The sequence below is a fragment of the Ictalurus furcatus genome, chromosome 5 (genome assembly GCF_023375685.1).
Source record: "Ictalurus furcatus strain D&B chromosome 5, Billie_1.0, whole genome shotgun sequence".
NCBI classification, from domain to species: Eukaryota; Metazoa; Chordata; class Actinopteri; order Siluriformes; family Ictaluridae; genus Ictalurus; species Ictalurus furcatus.
In genome coordinates this window covers 11,333,121-11,354,977 of record NC_071259.1, presented here as the reverse complement: position 1 = coordinate 11,354,977, position 21,857 = coordinate 11,333,121, and the positions used below count along the sequence as shown (strand labels likewise).

General features: G+C 42.6%; 1 protein-coding gene across 1 annotated transcript in view; it reads left to right on the top strand.

The window, feature by feature from the left end:
• LOC128607671 (dedicator of cytokinesis protein 3) overlaps positions 1-21,857 on the top strand; it is a 94,818-nt gene that overhangs the window by 6,171 nt on the left and 66,790 nt on the right. The window contains exons 2-9 of the mRNA XM_053624751.1: positions 4,715-4,798; positions 4,922-4,962; positions 12,597-12,652; positions 12,835-12,931; positions 14,676-14,824; positions 19,181-19,265; positions 21,186-21,227; positions 21,342-21,484. Of these exons, the coding sequence (XP_053480726.1) occupies positions 4,715-4,798; positions 4,922-4,962; positions 12,597-12,652; positions 12,835-12,931; positions 14,676-14,824; positions 19,181-19,265; positions 21,186-21,227; positions 21,342-21,484 (697 nt within the window). The remainder of the gene's footprint in view (positions 1-4,714; positions 4,799-4,921; positions 4,963-12,596; positions 12,653-12,834; positions 12,932-14,675; positions 14,825-19,180; positions 19,266-21,185; positions 21,228-21,341; positions 21,485-21,857) is intronic.

Here is a 21,857-nt window from a genome sequence, read left to right as displayed (position 1 = left end):
GAATTTATAATACAGAAATCTCGACCTTCATTACACATAAAGTGAAATATTTCAAGCCTTTTTTGTTTTAATCTTGATGATTACGGCTTACAGCTCCTGGAAATCAAAAATCCAGTATCTCAAAATATTAGAATAAAGAATTTATAATACAGAAATCTCGACCTTCTGAAAAGTATGTTAATTTATGTTAAGTAATTGCTTTTGCATGAATTACTGCATCAGTGCACCATGGCATGGAGGCAATCAGCCTGTGGCACTGCTGAGGTGTTATGGAAGCCCAGGTTGCTTTGATAGCTGCCTTCAGCTCATCTGTATTGTTGGCTCTGGTGTCTCTCGTAGATTCTCTATGGGGTTCAGGTCAGGCGAGTTGACTGGCCAATCAAGCACAGTAACACCACGGTCAGCAAATCAGTTACTAGTAGTTTTGGCACTGTGGGCAGGTGCCAAGTCCTGCTGGAAAAGGAAATCAGCATCTCCGTAAAGCTTGTCAGCAGATGGAAGCATGAAGTGCTCTAAAATCTCCTGGTAGACGCTGCATCGACTCTTGACTTGAGAAAACACAGTGGACCAACACCAGCAGATGACATGGCACCCCAAATCATCACTGACTGTGGAAACTTCACACTGGACTTCAAACAACTTGGATTCTTGGATTACCTCTCCACTCTTCCGCCAGACTCTGGGACCTTGATTTCTAAATGTAATGCAAAATTTACTTTCATCTTCCTCATGATTGTGTTTGTGTGTACTGAACCAGATTGAGAGATTAAAGGTTCAGGAAACCTTTGCAGGTGTTTTGTGTTAATTAGCTGATTAGAGCTCTTCTCAGGTCGAAATTTCTGTATTATAAATTCTTTATTCTAATATTTTGAGATACTGGAATTTTGATCTCCAGGAGCTGGAAGCCGTAATCATCAAGATTAAAACCAAAAAATGCTTGAAATATTTTCCTTTATGTTTAATGAATCTAGAATATGTGATGATTCCACTTTTTGAATTTAATTACGGAAAAAAATAAACTTTTCCATGAACTTTTTTGAGATGCACCTGTTCAATAAAACATCTTCTCAAGTGTTCCTTTAACTATTACTTGAGGGTATCTTTATTTGTACTCATGTATGACTATATGAATCTTTACAGAACATTGCACTACAGCTATCTAAAAAAGAAAGTAAATTCTATGTGAACATGATATTCAGATATTCTAAAATACAGTATATAGTCTAGTGAATTAAGATTTAATCTAACAATATGTAGTCATTTCCAAGTACTGTGGATTTTCCACAGTGGTATTTACATAGTGATTTTCTGGAGCTCTGAACAGTTAATTATAATTCCTTCTGTAACAGCAATGCCTTAATATTTTACAAAAGTCTATGACTATATAAATCAACAATTTACTGGTTGAGCATATGTCTTGTATCAAGACCAAATGATTACTGCATATGCAGAACAGGTTAGAAACTAGTTAATACCAGCTGAACATCAGGACTATAACACAATGAAACTCCTAAAAGACCTAGACCTTTAGTAGAGTTTCTGTATTGTGAGGCAATTGATTTGTATTCATGGTTCATGATTCACGATTTGTAGTTGTGTCAGTGCTTCACTGTTCATCAAGAACCTTGGATTTTTAGGACTTGTGCAGGCTTTGTGTTTCCCCTTATGATGCTACTTATTATAAAATTCTCACTTTAACTAGAGAATAGTGTTCTGCAATATTCATTTATTATTTTTATTTGTTACAGCCCCAATTCTGAAAAAGTTGGAACAGTATGGAAAATGCTAATAAAAACAAAGAGGAGTGATTTGTAACTGTAATTTGACTTATATTTAAACAAAACAAAATAAAATGTATAAAGACAAGGTATTTGACAAGGTATTTACCAAATCAACTGCATAGTTTTTTGAAGATAAATATTTATTTTGAAATTGATTAATGCAGCACGTTTCAAAAAAGGTGGGACAGGTAATTTAGGACTAATAGCGACGTGACAAGTTGAAATAAGAAGGTGATGTGAAACAGATGAGGCAATCGTCTAACGATAGTATATAAAAAAGTCCTAGTCCTTCAAGTTAAGCAAGGATGGGTCTGCAACAGATGCGTCAGCGAATAATCCAACACTTTGAGAACAACACTTCCCAAAGACAAATCGGTAGGATTTTGGGCATTTCACCTTCTACAGTGCACAATATAATTAAAAGCTTCAAGGAATCTTGGTGTGTAAAGGGCAAGGCCAAAGACCACTTCTGAATGTGTGTGATCTCCAATCCCTCAGACGTCACTGTCTTAAAAACTGTCATGAATCTGTAATGGATATCCTGACGTGGGCTCAGGAATACCTTCATCATGTCAACACCATTCGCTGTTGCAGCCACAGATGCAAGTTAAGGCGTTACTATGCAAAGCAGAAGCCATACATCAACACTGTCCAGAAGTGCCACTGACTTCTCTGGGCTTGGTCTCATCTGAGATGGACAGTAGCATAGTGGAATTGTGTTTTGTGGTCTGACAAGTCAATATTTCAAATAATTTTGGACAAAACAGCTGTCGTGTTCTCTGGGCCAAAGGACCATCCAAGCTGTTATCAGGTCCAAAAGTCAGGGTCTGTCATGGTATGGGGGTGTGTCAGTGCCCATGGCATGGGTAACTTGCACATCTGTGAGGGTTGCATTAATGCAGAAAGATATGTACACATTTTGGAGCCACATATGCTGCCATCCAGAGCAGGACAACGTCAAACCACATTCTACCCGAATTAAAAGCGCATGGTTGCATAAGCAGAGAGTGCGGGTGCTAGCATGGCCTGCCTGCAGTCCTGACCTATCTTCGATTGAGAATGTGTGGAGCATTATGAAGGGCAAAATAAGGCAATGAAGGCCCTGTACAGTTGCTCAGCTGAAGAATTGCAAAATGGATGAATGGGGGGAAATTCCACGTGCTAAACTTAACCAGCTGTTGTCTTCAGTGACCAAAGGCTTAATAAGTGTTACAAAAAGAAAAGGTGATTTTGCACAGTGGTATACAGTTGACTGTCCCAACTTTTTTGGAGTCTGTTGCAGTCATCAGATTTGAAATGAGTATGTTTTCAAAAATAAATAAAATTCACAAAGTAAAACATCACACAAGGTGTTAATAATGCGTTTTCAGTATAGCACAGGGTGAATTTTCAGATGACTCTTTTTGTTTGTTCTTTTCCATTTTCCATACTGTTCCAACTTTTTCAGAATTGGGGTTGTAGAATGAAGTAAACTGTCTTTGCTTCATTATAACAAATAAACTTTACTTTCATTTGTTTGCTGTGGTCAATATACAAATTCAAATAAATTTCCCCTTTTATGTTATACTAAATGCAGATATTTGAATGAAGATATAAATGATTGCATGGCTCTCTGCTTGATAATTTCACAGAAGTCCCTACAGTGCCTTGCATAATATTCACCCCCTTGAACATTTCCATATATAGATATAGATAAGTACAGTGGGATCCAAAAGTCTGAGAGCACTAGTGAAATTCTTCTGTTTGGTTTTCTTTTTCAATTTAACATTCAGCAATAACATGTGAAAAGTGGAATCTTTTTTACACAATATTTACTAATATTTACATGAATTTCAGATTGGTACATTCCTTTTTTGCTTTAATGACAGAGTGCACTCGAGCTGACACAGACTCCACGAGTTTGTGTAAAACCTGATAATCCATATTAGACTAAATCCATCAGCATGTCATCTGAACACATACTTCAATGGAAGGGATAGGACTCATGGAAAATCTGACCTTTTATGCAAAGCAGTTGACATGGGCAATATCACAAATTTGCTTACATTTGTGACCTAGACACTGTGCAACATCTTGAATATTCTATATTCAAGATGTTGCATGATTTCTATGGCACTATTGAAATTTAAGCAAATTGAAATTTTCTTCTTCTTTTTTTTTTGTGTGTTTTTTTTTTTAGAATTTTCTAAATTCTAAAACTTTCTTTTTATTTTTAAATTCAGTGTGGTCTCAGACTTTTGGACCCCACTGTATATATTTAAGAACCAAATCCTGATTAATACTTATACAGAACTTTGTCTTGGACGTGTTTTGATAGCTCCTTGGGCTTCATAATGCTGTTTCTTTAGCTATGTTCTATAATTACACCAGAACAGCAATGACTTTAATACTTATGCAATCAAAACTTTTACATGTTTTATTTGTAAATAATTTTGCAAACTATATCAATCTGCCCCCTGATTCAGTATTATGGGTTATTTTGTGTGGATTCATGACATATAATCCCAATTATGTCTATTTCAGTGTACACTACAAAAATGTGTAAAAGTTTAAGGGGTGAATATTTATGCAAGTCACCAACAAACACCACAACAAAAATATTTGCACAAACCAAAATCATTTGTTTCTGTCAGAATATCTGCTTACAAAGGTTATAAAATGCACTAACCTGCAGTGTCATTGCAAGTAATAGAAGATTTTTATTATTACTGTAAATATTTCAGATTTCTGTATCTAATTATGGCCTTCTTAGAAAGTAGGCCACAAAAAATAATATGCATTATTTCAAACTTTATGTCATAGCCAAATCCTTTAGATTGTGGATATTTAATGTCAGTATTTTTTGCCTGTCATTCTCTTTTCTTATATATTGCTTATTCACTGTGCTCTCAAGAGAGTCAGTATTGATTGCCATCTCTTCCTCTCTGTCTCAGTGATAGGCAGTTTCCGAAGTTCGGTCAGTCATTCCCTGGTGCTGGAGCTTGGAGAAACTGTTCAAATCCTGGAGAAATGTGACGGTAAAACCTATAGACATTTCATTAATCAATAAACCAATCACTTCAAACCATTCAGCAAACAAAAGCCTGTGATTTATGAGTTAAAGAGCGTGCTGTTGAATGACCATGTGATTTTTTTTTTAGGCTGGTACAGAGGCTTTTCTACTAAAAGACCAACAGTAAAGGTGAGATTTGTATTATTCTGATTTATTGTAATGAGTTTCTCTGGCATGATTTGTGGCATGTAAGGAAAGCTTTCTGTATTGAGACCCAGTAGACCCCTGGGTGATTGTAAACAAAAAGTGATGCACATGCAACCTGCTTGCAAAAAGACTCAAGTAGCCTAGCAACCTGGTGCTGGTTTTATAATCTGGCAAAAGATCTTGTCAAAAATTTCATTTAGGAATAGGTTTGACATGTTATCACATAAAATATTATCCACTTGTTATTATGGATTAGCACTAAAAGAAACGAAGTGTTATTCGACTAAACTAACACTTTCAAATGGTATAACATTAGAAGAGCCATAAAGTTCTTGAAGTTCTGTACATGGCTAAATGATGCTAAGTAGTGGCATAGCCTACAGTGGCAAGGACATTTATATAGTCCCATCTGAATGTATTAGAACAGCAAGGCCAATTCTATTGTCTTTGCTATACATTAAAGACATCTAGGTTTGAGATCAAAAGATGAATATGAGATGATAGATCAGAAGTTCAGCTTTCATTTCCTCATATTGGCATATAGATGTGATAACTTGGAACATGGCACCTTTTTGTTTGAATCCACCCATTTTTTCCAGTGATCAAAAATATTGGAACACCTGACTGATAGGTGTTTCTTGCTGTCCAGGTGTGTCCTGTTAAATTGATTGTTTTAATCATTAATAGCTCTGAATGTGGTCTGAGTCCTAGGTTTCACCTGTGAAGACTGAATTTGTTGTTAAAAAGGATAAACCAACATGAAGACCAGAGAGCTGTATATTTGAGAAAAGCAAGCTATTTTGAAGCTGAAAAAGAGGAAAAATCCATCAGAGCCATTGCACAAGCAGTGGGTATAGCCAACACAACAATTTGGAATGTCCTGAAAAAGAAAGAAACCACTGGTGTGCTAGCAATCAGACATGGAACAGACTGGCCAAGGAAAACAGCAGCAGTTGATGACAGAAACATTGTGAGATCTGTTAAGAAAACACCAAAAACGTTGGGGTTACGCATGTAACCCTGTTCCCTGAAAAGGGAACGAGATGTTGCATTTAGAATAACAGTATGGGAGCGCCTTGCGCGCGTGACCGGTATCTGAAACTTGTGTAAAATCATGCCTCTACTTATAGGCCTGCCATGATCAAGTGACGTGGCAATTAAGCGTGTCGCATGATATATATATGGCACCTGTGAACCACGCCGCCAGCCTCTATTATCTAAAGCGAAGACGCAATTCACAGGCCTGCCCTGGTATGACAGTGCTATGCAACGTCTCGTTCCCTTCTCAGGGAACAGGGTTACATGCATAACCCCAACGTTCCCTTTCAAAGGGAACGAGACGTTGCATTTAGCATAAAAGTATGAGAACGGGAATACCCACTCCATCATACCGAGGGTACGGCCTGTTCAAAAATACCCAAGCCCGAGGGTCACTGCAAGACACTCGAGCCGGGGGTGGAATGAATATCCAGGCTGTAATAACGAATGAATGTGTGTGGCGTAGACCACCCTGCAGCCGCACACACATCCTGCAAGGATACCCCTTTGGACAAAGCCTTCGAGAAGGCGACCGCCCTAGTGGAATGAGCTCTTATGCCCAGAGGCGTGGCGAGACCGTGCGCCTCGTAAGCCATAGAGATTGCTTCCACTATCCAATTCGAGATGCGCTGCTTTGACACAGCATCACCTTAACTGTCACCGCCAAAGCAGACCAGCAGCTGCTCTGACTTACGCCACTGGCCGGAGCGGTGGATGTAAGTACAGAGAGCCCTTACTGGACACAGCAGGTGCATCTTCTCTTGTTCCGGTGTGAGGAACGGAAGAGGGCAGAAAGCCTGCAACACCACAGGGTGGGCAGCCGATGTAGGCACTTTAGAAATATAATCCGGCCTAGGATACAGGAAGGCCTTGGCTAATCCAGGGGCAAAGGCAGCAAGGGGGCAACAGAGAGAGCTTGTAGATCTCCCACTCGCTTGAGAGATGTCAGGGCCAGTAGGAGAGCTACCTTTAGAGTCAGAAGCTTCTTAGAGGCTGACTCTAAGGGCTCAAATGGGGCCCCTGACAGACCTTCCAAGACCACAGCAAGGTCCCAGGAAGGTATGCGCAGCCTGCAGATGGGCCTCAGCCGTCTGACACCACGCATGAACCTCGAAGTTAGAGGATGTTGCCCCACAGAGGCTCCATCAACAGGGGTGCGGCTGGCCGAAACGGCAGGCATGTAAACCCTGATTGTAGAAGGAGCCAACCCTGCTGAGAAACGTTCTTGTAAGAACTCCAGGACTGTAGCTATTGTGCAGTTCTCTGGGTCTAGCTGATGTTCCTCACACCACAAAACAAAAAGCCGCCACTTGAGCGCATACAATTTCCTTGTGGATGGTGCTCTAGCGTTTAACATGGTCTCTACAACCTCAGTTGTGAGACCAGAATCTATGAGCTGGTGCCCCTCAGGGGCCAGACCCACAGTTTCCATAGTCTTGGCCGAGGGTGATAAATCAACCCTCCGGCTTGAGACAGTAGATCCCTGCGGATGGGAATCTCCCACGGAGTGCCGTCGAGCAGGGAAATTATCTCCGAGAACCATATTCGAGCTGGCCAATAAGGTGCTACTAGCAGCAGACATAGACGGTCTTGGCGAACTCTCGCTAGAACTTGTGGGAGCAGAGCGATTGGGGGGAAAGCATATAGCCGTGACCTCAGCCACGTGTGCACCATGGCGTCCAGCCCCAATGGTGCGGGAGGAGTGAGGGCGAACCACAGTGGGCAGTGTGTTGTCTCCTCGGAGGCGAACACAACCACTTCCGCTTGTCCGAACCTCCGCCATATGGACTCCACCACTTGTGGATGGAGCCTCCAACCCCCGGGCCTCAGCTCCTGCCTCAACAGGATGTCTGCCCCTACACTCCAGCTGCCCGGAATGTACATTGCACTCACTGACAAGAACTGTCCCTCTGCCCAGAAAAGGATTAGTTGCGCCTGCCTGAACAGGGGGCGTGAACGTAACCCTCCCTGGTGGTTGATATATGAGACCACCGCTGTGTTGTCTGACACAACTAGCACATGGTGACCTCTCAACTGAGGAAGAAAGAATTTCAGTGCTAGGAATACGGCCTGCATCTCTAGGCGATTTATATGCCACTCCAGATGAGGGCCGTTCCAAAGACCGTGAGCTGGACAGCCATTTAAGACTGCACCCCAGCCCATGAGGGATGTGTCTGTCATTACCGTCTTGCTGTAAGGAGACGCCCCTAGAGTGTGACCCGAGGCTAGAAACTACGCGTGTTGGGGATAGAAATGCCCTCATCGTAGTAGAATCCCATATAACAACTAGAAAAGTTGTCCTCTGCACTGGAGAAAGCATACTTTTCTTGAGGTTCAACCTGAGCCCCAAGCTCCTCATGTGGGCGAGAACAACATCTCGATGTTGAACCTCCTGTTCCCTGGATCATGCTAGAATTAACCAGTCATCCAGGTAGTTCAGTACACGGATGCCCTGGAGTCGCAAGGGAGCCAGAGCAGCATCCACGCACTTTGTGAAGGTGCGGGGGGGATAAAGCTAGCCCGAAGGGAAGAACCCGAAATTGGTATGTGTTGTCTCCAAACGCAAACCTCAGGAACTTCCTGTGACTGGGTGATATTCCTATGTGGAAATATGCATCTTTCAGATCTATTGTCACAAACCAGTCCTCGGACTGAATCCGTGGCACGATAAGTTTGAGCATCAGCATCTTGACCTGCATGTCTGAAGAGTATGGTTCAGATGACGCGGATCTAAAATTGGCCGCATAAACCCATCTTTTTTGTGGACCAGGAAATAACGGCTGTAAAAACCTCCCTCCCTTAGGGAATGGGGTACAAGTTCTATGGCCCCTTTGTCCAAAAGGGAACATACTTCCTGCGCTAACATTGGGCTCTGCTCTGTGCTGACAACTGTGGTGACCACACCTCTGAACCGGCGGGGTCGAGTTCTGAACTGGACCCGGTAACCCTTTTCTATGGTAGACAGAACCCATGGAGACACATTTGGCAGTAGTTTCCACGCTGCCAAATGGTCTTTCAGTGATTTAGCTTTTCCACATTTCGTTGGAGGGAAAGCATCAGATTTCTGTTGCCCTGTGACAGCTCGCTGACCAGAGAAGGATGAAAACGTGGGATGCCCTTGGCCAGGGCAGGCCCTACAGTAGTACTGGGGCTAACTGCCCTAACAACCTCATGTCCCCTGATACGTCCCTCCGTGTCCCATCAGGATCGTTCCTTCCTAGTCTGCTTTGCTTTTGTGATCATTCTTGGATCAGGCCTCTTAGCAGGCTGTGGCCGCCCGGTCCCCCTGGCTTTCTGTGGGAGGAGGCAGGCCGCCACACTCGCCTTCTGCGCCTCCCTCGCACTAGCTGTGGCCCGGGCTCCACTCATGGAGGCCCGGGCGAACTCAACACGACGGGGAAGGAACTGGCTGAACACCGCCGTTTGCTGTTTGGCCTCGCGAAACCTGTCAGGAAGTCATTAACCGCGCCGCCAAACAGGCCGGAAGGTTTATCAGGGGCGTTCAGCAAGGAGACCTTATCTTTGTTCCCCATGCCTGAGAGGTTGAGCCCACTATCACTAGATGCCTCTCCGCCACAACCAGGCTACCCATTGAACGGCCGATATGACAGGCCGTTTGTTTGGTCGCCCGGAGAGATAAATCTGTGGCGCGGCGCAGCTCTGCCACTGCCTCGGGCCCAATTCCCTCACCAGTATCGAGCTCCCTCAGCAGGTCTGCTTGGTAGGCCTGCAACACTGCCATTGTATGCAGTGACCCACAAGCAAGACCCACTGCCGCATAGGCTTTACCCACCAATGCCAAAGTGGCCTTACATGGCTTAGAAGGTAAAGTTGACCTCCCTAAATTACCTGCCGTTGATGGAGAGAGGTGGCTCGCAAGCGCCTCCTCCACCTTTGGCATCACTACATAGCCGTGCTGCTCACTCCCCATGACGGCTGAGTAATCAGACGTCGCGGGGTTATAAACACGGCTAGTGTATGGTGTTCTCCAGAAGCATGATATCTCATCATGCACTTCCGGAAAAAAAGGGAGTGAGAGAGATTTATGTTTATTTTCACTGGAGAGGAAGCGCTCATCCAGCCTGCTACGAGCCACTTCCTCTTCCCTGGGCCAGTCTATATTCAACTTTTCAACCGCCCTAGTGATTACCACAAGCAGCTCTTTATACGCTTGAGAGCTGCTGTCAGTTTTTGGTGCAGTGGCACCCTCTACCGACTCCTCGGAGTCAGCGAGAGTGTTTTGGCTTTCCATAGGGGAAGGAGGAGTCACAACGCGAGCTCCAATGTCAGGTGGAGAGCCAGACCCGGAAGACAGAGCAAGAGATAGAGCAGCGCTCGTCTCCGGCTCCTCTTCCAAATCCATTCGAGAACCCCACGTCCTTAGCCGGCTGGCTGCCTTGGCAGCGGCCAGCCCAGATCCGCGAGGCTCTGAAACCCAGCTCCCTTCGGACGAGAAGAGAGCGAGCAGAGAGCGTAGTTGCCTAATTGTGAAATGTTCACAATGCTGACAGTCAGACCCCTCGAGGGCTGCTGTAGCATGCTCTACGCCCAAACACTTCACACAGAAAGCATGTCCGTCTCCTCCCGTGATGAAACGGGAGCAAGGCGTAACACACTTTCTGAAATCTTTCTCGCTCATTATTTCCCTAAAGGATATAATATTTAGGATATTTATCCCAAAAAGGATAGAAAAGTTTAGAGATTTTGAGAAAATATAGAGTAGAAATTAAGTGTTTTTTGTCACACAAACAACAGACATGCAGTCTCGCTGAAGGTGCCATATATATATCATGCGACGCGCTTAATTGCCACGTCACCTGATCATGGCAGGCCTATAAGTAGAGGCATGATTTTACACAAGCTTCAGATACCGGTCACGCGCGCAAGGCGCTCCCATACTGTTATGCTAAATGCAACGTTGAAGTTCCCTTTGAAAGGGATAACAGTTAGTGACATCACCAACAACCTTCACAGGTATCACAGTCCACTGTTCGAAGAATACTGCAGAAATATAGAGGCCATACAACAAGATGCAAACCACTAATAAGCAGTAAGAATCAAAAGATTGGAATTCACAAAAAAATACAGAGATGAGCTGACCCAAAAAGCACTGGCAACACAAAAAAGGACTTTATCAGGGGGAAAAAGTGGAAGGTTTTTGGCCAAGTCAATCACCAGACCTTAACCCAGTTGAGCAACATTTCACCTCCTGAAGAGGAGACAAAGGGAGAACTCCCTTGAAACAAACAACAACTGATAGAAGTTGCAGTACAAGCCTGGAAAATCAACACAAAAGAAAACTGCAACAGTTTGGTGATGTCGCTGGGTCACCGGCTTGATGCAGTTTTTGCAAGCAAGGGATATGCAACCAAATATTAAGTGTTATTTACTTGAATTTACTTTAATCTGTTCCTATACTACCTCACCTAAAATTGGGTGTGGTGCCATGTTTTAAGTTGCTTAACACCTAGATGTAAATATCAGGAAATGAAAATTGAAATTCTGATCTATCGTCTCATATTCATCTTTTGATCTCAAACCCAAATGTCTTCTATGTATTGTGGAAGCAATAGCATTGGCCTTGCTGTTCCCATACTTTCAGAGGGGACTGTACCTACAGTATCTCCTAGAAACTCAGAGTGTTTATACCAGAGAGAAATTTAAGGCATGTTCAAGACGTAAACGTGTCCATTATAAGCAACTCCTCTGTAATAGCGTGACCTAGATATCTAGCGTTAGATACCTTGTCTCTTGATGTAGATTTTAGATGTAGATGAGCTATGTAGGTCTGTTAAAGTCTGTTGAATTCTTAGTTAGCATGCCAACTTCACTGATTTGAAAGTTAACTAATTACCTGAGATGGTTCAAAGACATACCTCCTTGGACCAATTATTCCTCCTAATTGCCTGTAAGCACATTCATCTTCTGTTTGCTAGGAAAGTTGTTTGACTTGATACTATAGTATGTGGTAAAAACGAGTGTGTTTATGAACACTTTTCTGATTGGGACACCATGTGACATTTTAGACCAATTATCCAGTTCTGACTTGTTATTAAAACTATAGACTCTCACTCCTCACTATATACTCCTGCTATGTTTCTGCGACCAGTTGACTGTGTGAGTGAAGTGCATCTCTCAGGGGTCTACAAGAAAAGAGAGTAAATGACCCTAACCCTAACCCAGTTAAATAGAAATAAATTAAATGTACATAAACAGACTGACTACTATACTACTGGAACTAATGTAGCTCCGTATCACCCACTCTCTTTTCTCTCCTACTCTCTCTCGTATCTTTTGCACCCCCTCATCCTCATGGGATGCCCAAATAAGCTCACATTTACTCATGGAAAAAAAAAATCCTTGATCATGTTCCAGAAAAGTAGAAAGAGAGACACTGAGAGAGAGTAAAACTTTTTTCTGCTCTGTAATGATCTCAAGTGAGGTTGTACAGTAAATCAGCAAGTCTCTAGAGCGAAGCATCAGAAGATATGATTCCAACTTGTGTCCACGTTACATAATATACATTGCTAGCCCTTGCAAAATTACTCAGAAAAATAAATCTTTTGTTCTCTCTTCAGGGCATTTTTCCAGTCAACTATGTGCACTTAAAGAAAGCAACAGTTACCAACAGGGGGTAAGTGTATGATTCGATAATTCATTATCCTCATCAGCATGCCTCATCTGCACTGAAAATATTACAGTAAGTATGCTCCATGTTGAATGGCCTTTGGGGCTGCAAGTAACATCAAGAGACTCAGCTGTATGAAAATCCAGGTTTGGTTGGATTTTAATAAGTCTGTGTGTGGTGTGTTTCAGACAGTGTGAGACAGTGGTTCCTCTTGAGGATCCGATTATCACTGAGTGCACCAGTACGCTGCAGGAATGGGGTGTGCTGTGGAAACAGCTTTATGTGGTACAGTCTTCTATGACTACTCTGTAGTCTGCTAATTGTGTCTTGCATCCTACATGTGTATGTTTGCATGCGCACATATGTTTACGTGCGCATTTATGTGTGCGTCCGTGTGTGTGTGTGTGTGTGTGGGGGTGGTTTCAGTCTGGAGAAACCTCGGTTGTCCTGGTAACAATGAATTGTGTAATCTCTCGCTACTCACTTTAAACAGAAAGTGGGCCTTGGGCAATGCCGCCATAAAGCAACTGCTTTTTAAGCACGATTAATGCATCATCCTGCTCTCTCTTGTTTTCTTTTTCTTTATGGTATTTCATAGGAAGAGAAATTCATAGGAGTTATGGTTTATGTCACGATACATTTTAACTAGGGGTGTAACTGAAAATGAATACATTATTCTGATTGAACAGACAGCGTGTTCTAAACATACAATATACAGATACAGACACTAATAGGTGGTGTGCAGTATTTTTATTAAAAATATTTTGGTTTATCTTCAGCGGATCGCTCCAGTAGCCCGATTTAAACATTGCCTTACTGAGCTCCAAATTAAAACTACATATTTCTATACAAACTGGCCCAAAATTCACAAAAGAAATAGATTTTTATTTATAGAGCTGCTGTAATGCCGTTATGATCTGCAAATTGATATTTGGTATACTTTGTAAATCAAAAATGGCTTTTTTCCCCAGGATTTATTACTAATATTTCCAGTGACATAGTGGTAGGATTCATATTGAACCAAAAAAAAAATTCTCTACCATGTTAAATCTGGATTTAGATACAGATGTTCGGATTGCTAGACATATACACATGTGTGTATATCTATCTATCTATCTATCTATCTATCTATATATATATATGTGTGTATATATATATATATATATATATATATATATATACACACACACACACACACACATATATATATATATATATATATATATATATATATATATATATATATATATATATATATACACACACACACACACACACACATACACACGTGTTAACCACTGTACACTACCAGTCAAAAGTTTAGACACACCCATTCTTTATTTTTATAATAATAATAAAGTCATAATAAAGAATAATAATAAAGTCATCAAAACTCTGTAATAACACAAATGGAACTATGGTAATTATATTGTGATAAAAAATCCAAAATAATTTAATATTTTTCCATCTTCAAAATAGACACCCTTTTTGCCTAGAATTTCCAGAAATGTATTCTTGGCATTTTCTCAATCAATTTCTTGAGGAATCATCCTGAGATGATTTTTAAACAGTATTAAAGGAGTTCCCACCTATGCTGGACATTTATTGGCTGCTTTTCAGAATATTTCACGCCAAGTCATCCATTTAAAAAAACATTTTTTTTGTAAATAAAATGTTAGTTTTCTAATGAAAGAAATGAATATGTTGGCACAATTATATTTTTTGTGTACAACACCGATTTCAAACATTTAAGCATACACATTCAGATCAAAAGCTTTTTAAGATTATGAGAAAGATTTCAGTCGAGTGTCTCCAAACTTTTGAATGGTAGTGTGTGTGTATATATATATATAATATTTATATATAGTATTTTTTTACTAACTGTAATTAGCTCGTTAATAGATATCTATCAATAAATTATTTTAAATGTTGGGTCCAGCTTATCCTTGTCATTGTGCATCCAGAATGTGACACATAATTATTCAGTTATAGTGTTTTTACATTAACACTGAATCCTCTGATTAAACAGAAGCACAGAGTAGAGCTATTCCAGAAGCTGCGGCATGTGATGAACGAGCTGATGGACCTGCGGCGTCAACTGATCTTGGGTCACATGACTCAGGAGCAGAGCCGCGAGGTGAAGCGCCACATCACTCTGCGTCTGGACTGGGGCAATGAGTAAGAGCTTTACCAAGCAAACTCTTTTAACTCTCATATCCATATGTGTATTTTCTGTCAGTGTATTAAGCCTTTTCACTGTGATATCATGATTTTAAATGATGATGTAACTGTATAAGAGTGATATGTCAGAAACAGTATTCTGAAGGATGGCCATAGGTGTAGGTAATCCAGTTCCACAATATCAGGGCTTTCAGAAATTAGAACAAAAACATTTGGAAAATAGATGACAATGAACATAGGAATCAGGCAGCAATGCTGGCTGTTAGGGCATGACCAGTGCGATCTCTGTGACTCTGTGGGAAAAAGTGTGATCTCTGTGACTTCAACTGTGGCATGGTTGTTGTTTCCAGATGGGCAGATTTGAGTATTTCAAAAATTGCTGATCTCCTGGGATTTTCACACACAAAAATTTGTAGAGTTTACACAGAATGGTGCAAAAAACAAAAGGTTTTCTTTTTCTGTGAGTGGAGGGTGTCACGAGTCGTGGTTGAGCCAGAAGCAGGTGCAGATAATGACTTTTATTGAAGCAACGTACTAAGAAACAAAGACACTACGACAACTGGACAGAACACTGTGGCATGAAACAAAACACTGAGACATAAACAACATGAGTCTAAGACAACTTGGCATAATACTGTGGCAAAACTAAACATAAACTAACAAGATCAAGAAACATGGAACACAGCGGTCTAAGACAACGAAAGACAAGCACATAGTGCAGACCAGGACTATATATACACATGAGTGCTCATTAACCAAAACGTGAATCAGGTGCAGGTGGTCATGTGACAACTAGAGCAGTGCAGTGGCTGATGGGAAGTGGAGTCCAGAGTTTCTTGATACGTGACAGAACCCTCCCCCAAGGGCGCTACTCCCGGAGCGCCCAAAATTATACGTCCTCCATCGGGTGGTCCTGGCCCCCTGGAAAACATGTCCCCAGCAAAACCAGGAGGCCGGGCGGCTTCCACAACGGCACAGGGAGGCTGAGATACTTCCTCAGCTGAACATGAAAGCGGGGCGACGTCCTCGGCAGAGCATGAAAACGGGGCGACGTCCTCGGCAGAGCATGAACGCAGGGCGACGTCCTCCACGGGACAGGAGAGGGGAGCGATGTTCTCCATGAGACTCAAGGGGGGAGCAAGGTTCTCCGCGAGGCCAGGAAGAGGAGCGAGGTTCTCCGCGAGGCCAGGAAGAGGAGCGAGGTTCTCCGCGAGGCCCGAGGGAGGAACGATGCTCTCCGCGGAGCATGAGGGGGGAACGATGTCCTCCGTGGAGCAGGAAGGGGGAGCGACATACTGAGAGAAACAAAGAAAAGGAGCGACGTCTTTAGCGGAACATGGAGGCAGAGTGACGACCTCAGCCGAGCAGGAAGGCAGAGCGACGACCTCAGCCGAGCAGGAAGGCAGAGCGACGACCTCAGCCGAGCAGGAAGGCAGAGCGACGACCTCAGCCGAGCAGGAAGGCAGAGCGACGACCTCAGCCGAGCAGGAAGGCAGAGCGACGACCTCAGCCGAGCAGGAAGGCAGAGCGACGACCTCAGCCGAGCAGGGAGGCAGAGCGGCGTCCACAGCCGAACAGGGAGGCAGAGCGGCGTCCACAGCCGAACAGGGAGGCTGAGCGACGTCCTCAGCCGAACAGGGAGGCAGAGCTACGTCCTCAGCCGAACAGGGAGGCTGAGCGACGTCCTCAGCCGAACAGGGAGGCTGAGCGACGTCCTCAGCCGAACAGGAAGGCAGAGCGACGTCCTCAGCCGAACAGGGAGGCTGAGCGACGTCCTCAGCCGAACAGGGAGGCTGAGCGACGTCCTCAGCCGAACAGGGAGGCTGAGCGACGTCCTCAGCCGAACAGGGAGGCTGAGCGACATCCTCAGCGGGGCATGAAAGCGGAGCGACGTCCTCGGTGGGGCATGAAAGCGGAGCGACGTCCTCGGCGGGGCATGAAAGCGGAGCGACGTCCTCGGCGGGGCATGATGGCTGAGCGAGATCCATAATAGGGGAGGGAGGGTGGGAGATGGTACTAGCCCCGACCACAGACTCCCCCTTGTACCCGGACTCCTCCTCCTGTTGGCGTGACATGGCGTAGTCCTCCGTGAACATAGGAGGTAAGTTGAAGCCCAGATAATCCCTGGCGACCTGCTGCTTTCGTAGCGCAGCTTGGTAATCCTCCGCCTGTTGGCGTAACGTAGCAAAATACTCCACGAACATCGGTGGCATCCTGACGCCCCAGTTATCCATCCTGGCGATCTGCTGCTTCTGATTGTGGGTCTTTCGTTCTGTCACGAGTCGTGGTTGAGCCAGAAGCAGGTGCAGATAATGACTTTTATTGAAGCAACGTACTAAGAAACAAAGACACTAAGACAACTTGACAGAACACTGTGGCATGAAACAAAACACTGAGACATAAACAACATGAGTCTAAGACAACTTGGCATAATACTGTGGCAAAACTAAACATAAACTAACAAGATCAAGAAACATGGAACACAGCGGTCTAAGACAACGAAAGACAAGCACATAGTGCAGACCAGGACTATATATACACATGAGTGCTCATTAACCAAAACGTGAATCAGGTGCAGGTGGTCATGTGACAACTAGAGCAGTGCAGTGGCTGATGGGAAGTGGAGTCCAGAGTTTCTTGATACGTGACAGAAGGTATGCAGGCTGAAACCCCCTTTTGCTAAGAGAGATTAGAGGAGAATGACCAGACTGATTTGAGCTGACATCAAGTCTATAGTAACTCATATAAGCACACTTTACATCCATGGTGAGCAGAAAAGCATGTCAGAACACACGTCACATCTTGAGGTGGACGGGTTACAACAACAGAGAACCACATCAGGCTCCACTCCTGTCAGCCAAGAACAAGAATCTGAGGCTATCATGGGCACAGACTCACAGAATCTAGACAAGAATGGAAAATGTATATATATATATATATATATGAGTGTGTGTGTATGTATGTATATATATATATATTGTTCAATGAACCATAAACAATTATTGCACATGCACCTGTGGAACAGTCCTTAAGACACAAACAGTTTACAGGCAGCAGGCAATTAAGGTCACAGTTACAATTACAGTTACAATAACTTAGGACACTAAAGAGACCTTTTCACTGACACTGAAAAACACCAGAAAAAGATGCCTAGGATGCCTGCTCACCTAAGTGAACATGTCATAGGCCTGCTGCAGGGAGGCATGAGGACTGCAGATGTGGCCACAGCAATAAACTGCAATGTCTGTAATGTAAGCTGCCTAAGACAGTGCTACAGGGAGACAGGAAGGTCAGCTGATTGTCCTTGCAGTGTAAAATTACATGTAACCATGTGTCCCTCCAGACGTGATCGAGAACTTGCAAATGCCTTGGTGGAAGAGTGGGGTAACATCTCACAGCAAGAGCTGACAAATCTGGTGCAGTCCATGAGGATGAGATGCACTGAAGCTATTTCAAAGGCTCTGGGACTCCAAAGGATCACAGTGACAGCCATTATCTACAAATGGAAAAAACTCGGCACAGTAGTGAATGGCAGAATTTTTTTAATAGCAGTTATTACTGCTAAAGGTGGCACAAGCAGATTTTAAGTTTAAGGGGGCAGTTAATTTTTCACATAGGTGATAGGTGTTGGATAACTTTTTTTTTGCTGCAGTACATAAATAAATAATAGCTCTATTGTGTGTTTACTCAGGTTGCCTTTGTTTTATGTTGTATTTCGTTGGAATATCTAAAACTATTTAGTATGAGATATGCACAAGAGAAATCAGGATGGGGCAAATACTTTTTTTTTTTTCACAGCACTATACGCAGTGCATATACATATATATGTACATATATAATCATATTGTATGTACATTTATCTTACTTTTTGAACTTTATTCACAACAAAACTAACCTTCTGATTCTTATACTACACTACACACTTGATGACTGCATCCCATGTCTTTCAAACTATCAGCAATTCTGCTGTAGGTTTGTAGACCAGTTTTGCTTAGCAACAGGAAATATTGCAGTCCCTCCAACCTTCTTTCTTTGCCTTCCTCCTGGCAAATAAATGGTGGCAATTTGCATTTTATAGAACCACATGGACACAGAGGCAGATGGTACAGGCAGGATTGAAACTCCATCCATATTTTTTCCCCCGCTATTTTGGAGCCTTCAAAAAATCTCATACAAAATACTACATTTGCTAAATTTCTTAATAATTCACAGTTCTCTGTTCATTTTCTGGAAAAAAATGTAAAAGTACTGTATATTCTATGGAGTTAGAAAATCTTGCAAGCAGCTTACTGGACAGTATTAATAGACTACACCTAACTGTCTATATTTTTCATTCCCTCTCCTCTATTATAGACACCTAGGTTTAGACCTAGTACCCAGAAAAGAGTTTGAGATGGTGGATCCAGACCAGTTTAGTGTATCTGACCTCTACAAGATGGTGAGTGACTGGCAAAGCTGTCTGACAGATTGTACTGGAATGAGAACATATGTACAGCAAGCTAAATGTGCTCTGTGGGGTGTAAATGCATGAATGTGTGACTGTGTCTGTGTATGTGTGTGTTCACCCATAGTAATAATATTCTTATTACTGTTACTATTTCCAATAATCACACTGCTTTAAAACAGTACTGCTATTGTGAGAAATTTGGTTTTAAAGCAAATAATATTTGAGCTCCCAGTACAAACATGGAATGTCTGACAACTGCAGAACAAGTTGTCATAAGCAAAAAATGAGGACAAACACTTTAATGAGTCATGGAAAAAGAGAGTGTGGATGAAGCTCTCTGTTTACTGGTCAGTCTACAGTCCTGTTCTCATGTTCACAAACTGTGACCAAAAGAATAAGGAGTAGAGGTGGCGGAAATGAAGTTCCTCAGCTGGTCTTACTCTTTGTGATAGGCCGAGGATCAATCTTGGAGAGCCTCAGAGCCACTACTCCTTTGAATTGAGAAGACCCAGTTGAGGCGGTTTTGGCACCTTACAGTAAATTCCCCCGGTCAGCTCCTGCTAGAGTTGTATCAGGCACATCCCCAAGAGACCCTGGAGAAGACCCTGTGTAAAATTTTTCACAGTTAGCTTTGTAACATATGGGGATCATCAATGCACAGTTGCTCCTGGAACCTGTGGAAGGAAGGAAGGAAAATGAATGAATGAATGAATATGCAAAAGTACCCCATAATAAAAAAAGATTAAAGAGATTTTTAACAAAGTTTTATACATTTTTTTTTAACCTGAAAAATTACATTTATACAAGAATTCTGACCCTTTGTTATGCCACTTGAACTTGATTGATCTCAGGTGAATCCTCATTCCACTTATCATCATTGAGATGTTTCTACAACTATATCAAAATTCATGGTAAATTAAGTTGATTGGAACGTCTATTTAAACCCATATCTCCCCATTCCAAAATCATGGGGATTAACATGGAGTTGCTCCTCCCTTTATTGTTATAATAACCTCCAATCTTCTCAGAAGGATTTTCACTAGATTTTGGAATGTGGTTGTGGGGATTTTCGTACATATACAGTGATCAGCCATAACATTAAAACCACCTGCCTAATATTGTGTAGGTCCCCCTTGTGGCATCAAAACAGCTCTGACCCATCAAGGCATCGACTCCACAAGACCTCTGAAGGTGTGCTGTGGTATCTGGCACCAAGATGTTAGCAGCAGTTCCTTCAAGACCTATAAGCTGTAAGGTGCGCCTCAGGGATCGGACTTGTTTGTCCAGCACATCCCACAGATGTGACTGAGATCTGGGGAATTTGGAGGCCTAGTCAATACTTTTAACTTTTTGTCTTGTTCCTCAAGCCATTCCTGAACAATTTATGCAGTGTAGCAGGGCGCATTATCCTACTGAAAGAGGCCACTGTCATTAGGGAATACTGTTGCAATGAAGCAGTATACTTTTTCTGCAACAATGTTTAGGTAGGAAATACATGTCAAAATAACTTCCACATGAATGCCAAGACCCAAAGTTTCCCAGCAGAACATTTGCCAGAGCATCGAACTGTCTCTGCCTGCTTGCCTTCTTCCAATAGTGCATCCTAGTGCCATCTCTTCCCTAAGAAAGTGACGCACACACACCTGGTCATACAAATAATGTACAAGAAAACATGATTCACCAGACCTGGCCACCTTCTTCAATTGCTCCATGGTACAGTTCTGATGCTCATTTGCCCATTGTTGACCGGTCTGCGGCTATGCAGTCCCATACACAGCAAGCTATGATGCACATTATCTATTTGACCACTGCCTGCCCTACCTTGTACTGATTTGGGGGATGAAGAAAGGTCATACATCCACTTATACTCACAGATATTCACACAATGTCTTGTGTGTCTTTTTTCCTTAGCATGCCTCCAATAGACATTGTGGTCAATCAAGTGCAGCACAGGTTTGAACTCACACTAATGTTACTTTACACTACTATTAACACACCCATTTGGCAATATTAAATTGTTACATACATGTACATGTTAACAGAAAATCTGCATGTGATTATTTTCAGGGCCAGCGTCATGGAGATGGATACCGGATACCAATTGCTCACCATCTCTTTCTCAACCTAAAAAACTTCACATATAACAGCATCAATGAAGATGTGGAGGTGTTTTTTAGTCTCTACGATGCCCGTGAAAACAAATTCATCAGGTTAGATTTATGTACAAGCACAGTTACAACTGGAAGCCAAACAAGATAGATAGTGGGATCCAAATTCCAGATGTCTTCAGAATTATCTGGTAGCAATTGGAATATTTGAAGTAATAATAATAATAATAATAATAACTCCTTAGATTTATTTAGTGCTTTTCTAAGCACTCAAAGTGTTTTACATTGCATGGGGGGGATCTCCTCGACCACCACCAGTGTGTAGTATCCACCTAGATGATGCGACGGCAGCCATAGTGCACCAGAACGCCCACCACACACCAGCTATTGGTGGAGAGGGGAGTGATGTAACCAATTCAGAGATTGAGATTATTAGGGGGCCATGATGGGAAACAGGCGAGAGCTGCAGGGTGAT